Consider the following 11,156-nt stretch of genomic DNA (forward strand, 5'->3'; position numbering starts at 1 on the left):
GATTTCGACTTGGCTGGACAAGTTATAGTTACTACTGTTGTGTGTTCAGTCCTGGTAAGTTTTAAGTTTGATGAGTTAATTGGAACCAGACTTGAGAATAGCTGTTAGAAAGTCACATGAGAAGTGGGTACAGTGAGTCTGTGGTCAAATGCCTGAGTTTGTGGTGGTGAATTGTGTCCTAAGAATTTGACCTCCCCATAAGATATTTTAATGATAAGCTGTAAAGTTGAAAGTTCATGAGAAACATCTATGATAAGGGCTGCAGCCCAGTGTAAAAAGCATTGCAACACGTAAGTGTCCATTCGTGTACATATGTCTGCTCTGTATTACAGTGGCAGGTGTGTGTACTTAACTGGGAAAGCCTCAGTTTCATAATTATCTGGCCTGTTACAGAAAGGTGACTATTCTGTGTCTGAGTAAGTCACGTGGTCAGTTGGATACATTAACTGGTATTAACATACTTTACTATGCTGGTTTTGCATAAATATCACGCCAAAAACTTGTTGGGGTTAGCATTGGCAGTTTGAGCATAGTTCATGAGCTGCTGTCGGATTAGTCTTGATCTTGGAGGAGGCCAAGTGTCTCTAAACAGCTGTGCTGGTGGAAAGTAGGAAGTCACTGCCCTCAGCCAACTTCCTGATTGGAAGTCTTCACAGTGTGACTTAATGTTTCACGAGTAGTAGATGACTTGTTTTTTTTATGTTAATTTTGCTTCCATTAAGTCACATTTAAAGACATCCTCACACCTGTTTTCGGTTAATTAACTGTTGACCTAGACATTTTTCTGGCCACTGATTATTTCTTGAACTTTTTGATTTGTATAAGTCTTATTGTTGGCTTCGTTTTTCTTGACTATGCATCTTCCAGTCTGAGCCAATTGGCTTTTCAGGGGTTCCTGTGTCTCTCAATTAGGTCCTTAATTTCCTAAATCCTTCCACTTGTTGGACATATGTTTTCCAAACGTTGAGACCTTGGTCTTCAGTACCATAGCCGTGTCCCTAGTTGGGCTGGACAGAGGCGGGTTTGGTGAGGGGGTTTGTTAATTTGAATCTAGATCTTACATGAAGTCTTTTAAGTAGGATTTCTACCTTGTCACTGAACTGTTCAGTCTAAGCACCCAGTGGCCTCTTTAACTGAACTCAAAACTTCAGATCTGGGATATGTGAATTGATTATGAATTACTGGGATGGGTTTTTATGTTCTTTTGTTGTTTTTTGATTGTTTTGGTTTTTGGTTCTTTGTTGTTGGTCATGAGGCTTGGGCAGAAACTTTCCCTACTTCTAGTTTCTACAATTTAAAATAAAAGCGAAATTCATCTTAGAATTTTTCACCCTCTTCCCCAAGCTATTAAAATCAATCTTAAGTGTACCCTTCATCTTTTTTTCTTCTCTAAGGCTTTTACTGGTAGCATAATCCTTGTAATCTCAACCGTGGGAAGGCCGAAGTGGATCCTTGAGCCCAATCCAAGGCTGACCTGGGCATTGGCCAGAACCGAGGAGCTTAGAGAAAACACATGCAAGGCGTCTTCCCCTTACATCCTGTTGCTTGGACTTCTTCCTGTTCAAAGTTTTCAGTGGATGCTGAATGATTGATCCTTTGCTTCCACTGAGGAGTGGAGCACTTTAAAATAGATATTTTTTATTCTCTGGTGAGGGTTACCGGAGTTTTCACCCTGCCCGAAGGGTAAATCTGGCTTGCAGTGTTTTTAATCTCTTCTTTAAGGGAAGAAGGCAGATGGATGTGTCCAGAGAACCACAGTTGCTTCAGAGACACTAGAATGGGCGAGTCCGGTGGCTGCTGGAAGATGTGGTGGTCTTACATCAGACTTGAAACCCGTCCTTTCTCATTCCCCATATGTCTACCAGTACTTGGGCTACCACTTAGGCCATTGTGGGCTTTGCAGGGACGTGCTGACAAGCAGTTTCCTTACCTTTGCTCATAGGCTTGTAAAGCTTATTTTCTCTTAAATCCTCCCACCCCACACTTAACAAGCCCTGGTAGAGTTTGGTGTGTGTGTGTGTGTGTGTGTGTGTGTGTAGGGAGGTTGGTGATGAAAAGTTCGAGAGAGATGAGGTCAATTAAAATGTTGACAGCTCATTTTAGAGTTGTAGTTCAGTGTACATGTGGTGGACCTGCTAGTATTTATTGCCAGCCCTTAAGCAATGAGCGCCCTGGATCTTGGTTTACTAAGTATATACTACCAGGCGAGTCATTTCTCTTCCTGGAGTTTCTCATTTAACACTTTTCCCAAGCTTAATGTGTATTACAAAGTTTGGCCTTTCAGTCTTATTTTTTATGCAGTGGGACGATGATTGCCTCATTATATGCTGTTCCCAAGTTAGAATTGAAAGTTGTTGATTAGGACAGCTCATCCTGAATAAGTTCCAGTTCCTAGGGTTTATGTCCTGCACATTAGAAACTTGTTCGTGTGCTTTTATTGAATTTTTTTCTTTTGTTTAATTTAGACTACCTTCCACTTTGAGTTTTGTGTTTAGGATGTTGAGGTAATAGGATTCCTGACAACCAGAACCACTGAACCCACTACCTAGCACACTATGTATAAATGTATGCCTTTTTGATTTTTTTCTGACATTGTCACACCATAGATCCATGCTTAACTGTGATAATGACATGCATCCCCCCACCCAGCTCCCCTGAGACAGGGTTTTTCTGTGTAGCCCTGGCCATCATAGAACTTGCTCTGTAGACCAGGATGGCCTTGAAATCACAAAGGTCCTGACTCTGCCTCCCCAGTGCTGGGATTAAATTCGTGCATGCGTACTTCTGTGGGGTGTGTGTGTGTGTGTGTGTGTGTGTGTGAGAGAGAGAGAGAGAGAGAGAGAGATGTTCACTGCTGGCCACATTAAAGTTGTAACAGTTGAGAAGTCTTGTCTGAATTTCCTTGGGTAAAAAGATTCTAGCCAGCTAAATACCCTTCTGTGCAAATTCAGTTTGCTGTTAGAATTTGCTCTCAGTTACCTGTAATCTGGTAGGTTGGAAGGAGGTTGCTTGTAATGTACTTGAAGGAGGCCTGTAGATTTGTGCCTGCATCAGTTGTACAGCACTGTTTCCTGGCTTCCTTATTTCACATAAACTCCCAAGTATTAGCCATGGTGATGGCTCTAGTGTGGAAGAAAACTATTCAAAAGGTTGTAGCATTATAGTGAGGATACGTGATGACAACAGTAAGTGGGGGGGAACAGCACGTGGCCATGGTTGGGGACGTGCTTAGGCTTTGTGGCTTTTAAATTCTATAGGCAGTATAGTCTGTATGCACTTTGACCCTCTTACCAGTGACATGAGTCATTTATTGCATTATGTATTAAGTGGCTGACTCACAGTGTCTTGAGCTGGGCTCATGATGCATTTACTCTGTTGACCTGAGTGGTGGCTTTATTATAAACAGCCTTAGGTAAAGAGGGAGCTATATAATTTATGAAGGTGAAAGATGCTACCTCCCAGTTGAGGGAAAGACCTTCGAAAAGAGCATAAGGAAGGAAGCCCTGGGCTAACTCCCCAGTTTAAGGATGCTTAAGTAGATTCTATGGGAGATGAGGGTGTTCGATCAGTCCAAATGTTTTATTATAAACTTGCAGTGGAAGGAATTTTTAAATATCAGATAGACACACTCATTAAATACACTGATAAAAGTCTTAGAATTCCAATTTGGGGAATGATGTTGGCAACACTTCAAAGTTAATTTGTATATGTTTGTAATTTGATTGGTTATATTCTGTTGCACTCTAGGATTTGAAGGCAAGGTTACCTCGGCTTTTTATTTTGTTTGGTTTTTTTTTTTTTTTTTTAATATTGAAAGGGACTTCAAGAGATCTGTTAATGCTGGTACCTGAATGTGGCATTTAACATGTCATTGGAAACTGCTTTGAATAAATACTTGAGAAAAGGAATTAAATGATTGCTGTTTTTGTTGTGTGGATGGGTGTGATTATACTGAGCTTAATCACAGTTCTATAAAGCAGGTGTGAGACTGAAGTGAAGCCCTTATTAAATGTGGAGGATGGCCTTTGAGTATTACACTATAGATTCAGCTAAATCAGTAAATAAAACTTTGAAACAAGTTTGTTATAAATTGCTTCTACAATCATGATCTATAAAGCATGCTATTGCCGATCAGTTTTATGTATTAAGACCTATCAGCATGTCCTCTTTAGTACTTGGTTGACTTCATCTTAAGTTACAAGATGCTCTCTGTACTGTTGAACATTTCCAGGACTTATTCTTTCCAGGCAAATTCCATCGGACTGTTTCCATTGTAGAAGCTTCCTTAGAGATTCTTCAAGGGAAGCCTAGAGTGCGCTTTCATGGGGTTTTAATTTGCACTAAATTTTATTTTCGGAACGATCACTTCTGTTTATAATGTAGTGCTTTTGTCTCACAATTAAACTCGTACAGCACTCATGCATCTTTTGCACTGTCTTTTTTTCCCCCCAGTGTAAGCTGTTTTCTTGGACGAGTATCTTTAAATAAAGATCTTGGTTTTAGTTGAGAAGGTAAGAGAACTGTAATGGTTGAACAGCATGTAAGAATTTGAAGTAATGGTTCCTTTGGAAATTTAGAGTCTATACACAAGTAGTCAAAAAATTACATTACACATTGAAGAATCAATGAGTGTGATAGAAAGAGGACCGTTCATGAGAAGGCTGTGGGAGTGGCAGGACTCTCTGGCTGGTGTGTCATTGGGTCACTGTTTAGAGAGCAGTAAATGTAATTAGATGTTTAGCCGCAGCAGCACGGCCAAGGTCTCAGTAGAGGTGAATCCAGGAAACAAGGGCACTTCCGTTTCCTTTTCCTTTTTGAGATAGAGTCTTGCTTGCTATGTATTACTCCTAGGTGCCATGGAATTCATAATGTAGACCAAGCTGTCCTAAACATCACTCTATCCTGCCTCAGCCTCTCCCAAGCACTGGAATTGCACCATTAGCTCAACTTGTTTAGACGAACGTGGGTTATACTTAGTGTTGACCTTGCCAGGGTGCTTTGCAGGTCTTACTGAATGGCCTGTTTGAAATTAGCCCTTTCTTTAAGAAGAAAGAGTGAATAGGTTTTACCATAGTTCACAGGAGCCTTGTGAGTTTTGAGCACGTTGAGTGAGGGTGACTACTTTTGTTTAGTGGATTGTGAAGCTTTCGGTTTTGTACATCGCATGGGAATTGTGTGCAAGACCTGCTGTTTGCACACTGATGTTGGGTAAATTAATCTCCATTCATTTTTCCAGCATAAAATGTTAGGCACTTCTTTGCCTATGGACGTAGTTGAGGCATAGTGAAGGCTTTGGAATTAGCACCTGCTGGCCTCCTCAAGATGTATGGGTCCCAGAGTGTAGCAGGGTCTTGGGAGCCCCGGTGCCTGGTAAGATTTCTGGATCTGCCCTGATGGTGGCTCTTAGCCTTCCTGCTGCTGCAACCTATTCCCCTCCTGTCATGGTGACCCCCACAACCATAAAATCATTTTTGTTGCTACTTCATAGCTAATTTTTGGCACTGTTAGGAATCATAATGTAAAATCTGATATGTACCCATGACTGGGGTCATGACCACAGGTTGAGAAACCACTTTCTCATTCTGGGAGACAGAAGTGGATAACCTGAGTTCAGGGGCACATAGGAAAACCCTCCTTCAAGATGTCTGAGTATAATGCTGGAGCCTGGGAGCCACACTTCACTTCCTTACTGCGTGTTCTGTATGGAGCTTATACGTGAGAAAGTGGCTGATGCGAGTGCCTCTGCTGGGCACAGGATAGAGGAACATGAAGCGGTACGGTTAACACCATCAGCACAGGACAAGTGCCCTGGGCACTCAGGAGCCCTGCCTTTGCTTCTGTAGGTCTGAGGTTGCCTGAGTTGTGAAACTTACAGAATGCTGGCAAAGAAGTCTTGTGTTGCTGGTTGAACTGGAAAGGAGAGCTGAAGGGAAGAGCTCGAGAGTTTTACAATTTCAGGTCACTGGATAGCTAAGCTCCATGTACTAAAACTAGAAAGGAAGTCAACGTGAGCGGGTTTGTGAAGAGAAGAAGACAGCCGAGTTAGGGAATTTAAAGTTTGAGGTGCTTGCATGGTGTCCGAGTGACTGTAGTAGGTGGGAGTTGAAAAGCTAGTGTAGGGGGAGCAATGGGGCATGAAGAAAAGCACCCTGGGGAATCAGAGAGAACCAAAACCTGGGCTGCCGTAGACTGAATGACCGCATGATTCTGTTTCCCAAGGCCTACTGTCCCTCCAGCAGCGTCCAGTCTTTGTTGGTTTCCTTCCTCTTACTAGTCCAATGGTCTGTGGGACAACGTGGGCTTCTGTCGTCCAGGGTGGATGATGGAAATCGTCTTAGAGTTGATGGAAAGACTAAGAGTCTCAATTGCCGGGGTTGGGGATTTAGCTCAGTGGTAGAGCCCTGCCTAGGAAGCGCAAGGCCCTGGGTTCGGTCCCCAGCTCCAAAAAAACAAAGAACCAAAAAAAAAAAAAAAAAAAGAGTCTCAATTGCCAGCACATTGTGCGCTCAATAATTTGTCACTGCTCACTGCTGACTGCTGCTTCTCACTACTGGTCAAATGGAGCTTGTACAGTCCAGATCCCAGCTCCTTTGTAACTTAGGACATCTAGTGACTTGTGCCTGTCTTGGCCATTCCTTGAATTTCCTCTCCGCTGTGCAGTATGCTACTTAGGTAGATGCTGTTTGATCACATCGGTGTCCTTTCCCCTACTTTCCTTAACTTTCCTTAGGATTAAGGAGATCCTAATGCGAGCTTTTCTTAGGACTATAGCCACTTTTATGTACAGACATCATTCTGCTGCTGAATGAGGTCTCTGTGGTAATGGTCCAAGCTGCTTGGAGCAGAGCAGGGGCACAGCTAGTTTGAGACCTAAATGAACGAGGTCTGTGACGCCCTGATACTTCTTGCTAAGGTTTCTTGTGGCAGCCTAAGCACAAAAGCTAGTAAGAGAATCATTTCTAAACAGTGCTTTCCGTCCTCCAGATTCCTTCAACCTGTACGTTCACGTTATCTTGAAAAACCCTTCAATTCTGCTTGATTGTGCAAGAAAGCATTGAGACTCTTTCAACCTGGAGTCAGGGCAACAACCTGTGCTTTTACTGTACCGTGTATTAGAGATGAGCTTAAAAAACTCAAAATTCAAGACGGGCTACATAGCTCAGGGATAGCGTTTGCTTGGTATGTACAAGGTCTTAGGTTCGACCTCTAACTCCCACCTCCTAAAAGTCACTGTTCTTTGAGGCTTTTGACTCTTGGCTTTCTAATATGTAAAATGAGGCAACTAGGCTAGTTGATGTTGAAATGCTTACCTTCCTAGTAATAATTATGCTAATGTGTACTATTAGAAGCTACATGTTTTATATACAGAACTATAAACCACTTTGCCATTAGCCAGCTTCGTATGGTTTCAGAAATAATGTTAGTATGTGATGATTTTTCTTACTGTTAGAATTCTTTCACCTAAAAACAATGTGCCAGACAATAGACTGTACCGATTGTCTATCTGACCCAAGCTAAGGCGTCAGTCAGTACACTCATCACTGAAATGGATCCTGCGGCTGGATAGAAGTGAGTACTTGATTCGGGAAATATCAGTTTTGAAGCTCTGTGATCTTAAGGATTTCTTTTCCTCATCTAAAACAAAAATCCACATGAGGGCTTTTATGTGCCTACAGTGACCTATAATCTTCAGCTTAGGCCGCTATACATAAAGGTCTTTTATTAGTGTCACAGTACAGTGTAGTGATGCGCTATTCACCGAGCCATTACTATGTTGTAAGAGGCACTACTGAGCTGCAACCTTTCCCCCGGGCACGTAGACTACTGAGATTATGTATTGTGAATGATATGTGCTTCTTTTTTTAAAAAAAGTATATTTATATAAGTACACTGTAGCTGTCTTCAGACACACCAGAAGAGGGCATCAGACCCCATTACAGATGGTTGTGAGCCACCATGTGGTTGCTGTGATTTGTACTCAGGACCTCTGGAAGAACAGTCAGTGCTCTTAACCACTGAGCCATCTCTCCAGCCCCTGGTATGTGTTTCTTTAGTTGGAGGGATAAAGTGGGTGTTGGAAGTGCTGGCCGCTGATCATCACCACAGTTCTCTAAAGCATCATCTGCACTACGTCATTTCCGTTTGTATTTTATTTTTTGTCTCTATATAGCCCTGATTGGTGTGAAACCCAGTGTGTGGACCAGGCTGGCCTCAAGCTCAGAGAGATTGCCTGCCTCTTCTTCCTAAGAAGAGGGACTGGGGACTAAGGGAATGTAGCACCACGCCTAGATTACTTTTCTATTTTCTTTTTTTTTTTTCGGAGCTGGGGACCGAACCCAGGGCCTTGCGCTTGCTAGGCAAGCGCTCTACCACTGAGCTAAATTCCCAACCCCTCTGTTTTCTTTAAAACACTACATAGCCCAGACTGACAACTGCCTTCCCCCAAACCCCCCAAATCTGCTCAGACTTGCAAAAGCTGTACTTAGTGCATGCATAAAACTAGATGATTTTTAAAACGTTTAAGACCTGGAATGGGTGAGATGGCTCAGTGGGGAAAGGGACTTGCTGCCGAGTTTGATGAGCTGAGTTCAATCCCTGAAATGGACCTGGTGGGAGATGAGAACCAGCTCTCATCAAGCTATCCCTTGACCTCCACAGACACCCTGGCATATGCATGCAGGCGCAGGTGCACAGTGGACAGATGCTACAGGGAAAAGAGCTTAGTTTCCGTGTGGAGAACACCACTCCACACACCCCCGCCCCCCGTTAGTAACTGCTGAGTAGAGCAAGAGTGGGAAGGTCTCAGTGACGGGAGATTGCTGTGAGCCATGCTGTAAGCAACAGCAAAGGCTGTCGGGTAGTGAGAGGACAAAGCCTCTGACCTGGGAGAGAATGTGGCCTAGTAGGTTTTCGATCCTTCCACAAGGAATTGCCTCCTATAAAACACAATGGTTTGCATTTTCATTCCAAATGAAACTATGTGAAAGATAAAACTATGCACTCATGTGAAAATTCTCATTTCTAAGGATATTTTAGGGTTAATTGTAGATTTCTGTATGATTATCAATAATTAATGGCATTAATCCATTAACCCACTATTAATAAGATTTAGATGACATTTACTTTGTTGAATTCAATCGGTATCAGCTCCCAGGTAAGGAACAGGACATGATGTATCTTGTCCCGAGACACAGACATGACATATGTAACTAGTCCCGAGACACAGACATGATGTGTGTAATTTGTCCCAAGACACAGACATGACATATGTAATTTGTCCCGAGACATAGACATGACATATGTAATTTGTCCCGAGACACAGACATGACGTATGTATCTTGTCCCGAGACACAGACAGACATATGTAACTTGTCCCGAGACATAGACATGACATATGTATCTTGTCCCGAGACACAGACACGACATATGTAACTTGTCCCGAGACATAGACATGACATATGTATCTTGTCCCGAGACACAGACATGACATATGTATCTTATCCCGAGACACAGACATGACATATGTTAACTTGTCCCGAGACACATAGAAAGAGCTGAGTTGAGCTTCAGGAGTAATGCAAGGGTTTGTGCTTTTCCAAATTTCTACTTTTTGAAACAAGTTCTCACACTATAAGTAAGCCTAGGTTTGCGCTGGAGAACACTATGGAACTAGGGGTGGCCTTGAACTCACAGCAGTCCTGCTTCAGCTTTGGGGTTAGCGTGTAATCCCTCCAATGATGGGAATGCAGGCATGAGTCTCCTGTTCTGAGCAGGATGTTAGAGATGGGCTAGCCACCATCTCAGATCTGCCCACCGAGCCTCCTGAGTGCCGGGGAAAGGTGCACACCAGGGCTCAGCCTTCCAGAGGGGGAGGCCATGGAGGAAGCATATCAGTGCACAGCAGTGTTGGGAAATCAAGGCACAGAAACAGGAAGGGGTTAGAAGATGAAGGGCCAGGAAAAGCTCCATCCTCTTCCCCCATTTCTACCACTGAGCGAGCTCACAGCTATGGGGTGCAGAGCTCTGTAATGCCACACAACACTTTATTGGTCAGGTGGGTATTACGTGTGCACTCAAGAGGATGATAATGATTGACAGGGGGATGGCAAGGGTGGTGACTACGATCTTGAAGCACTTCCACCATGTCCTCTTGGGCATCTTCTTGCTGTTTTCAAGTTCTTCAGCCTGAAACAAAACACACAAACTCCCAAGTTTCTATTTCTGAACTTAATGTTAGCAGCACATACTGATTAAAACCATTCGAAAGGGTAGATTTAGTTAACGTTAGCAGCACATACTGATTAAAACCATCCAAAAGGATAGATTTAGTTAATGTTAGCAGCACATACTGATTAAAACCATTCGAAAGGATAGATTTAGTTAATGTTAGCAGCACACACTGATTAAAACCATTCGAAAGGGTAGACTTAGTTTACTTTTAACCAATTCCGACAGTGGTCAGTGGGACCCGGAGGTTTGTAAGGAGAAGCGAGCGCCACATTTCAGGCGCCTGTGCAAAGCTGTGACTGTCAGCGTTGGCACCTTCACCACCTTCCTGTCTTCATTTTTTTGTGCTTTTACTGAATTAATTACCATGTACTGAGAGTTCTGATCTTGATTTAAATTCTACCACAGTTCTGTCCTAGACCCCTTCCTCTCAATTCTTCAAGATTTATTTGCCTGTGTGTGGCATGGAATTCCCAGGAGCTGAAGTTATAGGTGGTTCTGGGAACACAGCTTAGGTCCTCTGGAGGAGCTGCAAGCAGGCTTAACTGCTAAGCTGTCTCTCCAGTCCCCTTGCTTTCGATGCTTTATTTTCTAGTTAATCAGTAAGTAAATGTCATATGATGTTTGTCTTACGGTTTCACTGCTGTGAAGAGACACCATGACCAAGGCAACTCTTATAAGGACAACATTTAATTGGGGCTGGCTTACAGGTTCAGAGGTTTAGTCTATTATCATCATGGTGGGAGCCTGGCAGCATCCAGGCAGGCATGGGCTGGAGAAGGAGCTGAGAGTTTTTGATCTGAAGGCAGCAGAAAGACACTATAGACCACACTGGAGCATGGGAGACCTCAAAGCCCACCCACCACAGTGACACACTTCCTCCAACAAGGCCACACCTCCTAATAGTGCCCCTCCCTGAGCCAAGCATT

The 11,156-nt window shown here is 43.1% G+C and overlaps 1 protein-coding gene across 5 annotated transcripts in view; it reads right to left on the minus strand.

Annotated features, from left to right (window-relative positions):
* Window positions 1–10,024: 10,024 nt before the first annotated feature.
* Window positions 10,025–11,156, minus strand: part of Vamp9 (vesicle-associated membrane protein 9) — a 36,650-nt gene continuing 35,518 nt past the window's right edge. For all 5 annotated transcript variants that reach the window (XM_008770076.4, XM_008770075.4, XM_039092649.2 and 2 more), the window contains one exon: window positions 10,025–10,185. In XM_008770076.4, the coding sequence (XP_008768298.1) occupies window positions 10,051–10,185 (135 nt within the window). In that variant the 3' untranslated portion in view covers window positions 10,025–10,050. The remainder of the gene's footprint in view (window positions 10,186–11,156) is intronic.

Source organism: Rattus norvegicus, chromosome 14 (assembly GCF_036323735.1).
Source record: "Rattus norvegicus strain BN/NHsdMcwi chromosome 14, GRCr8, whole genome shotgun sequence".
NCBI lineage: Eukaryota > Metazoa > Chordata > Mammalia > Rodentia > Muridae > Rattus > Rattus norvegicus.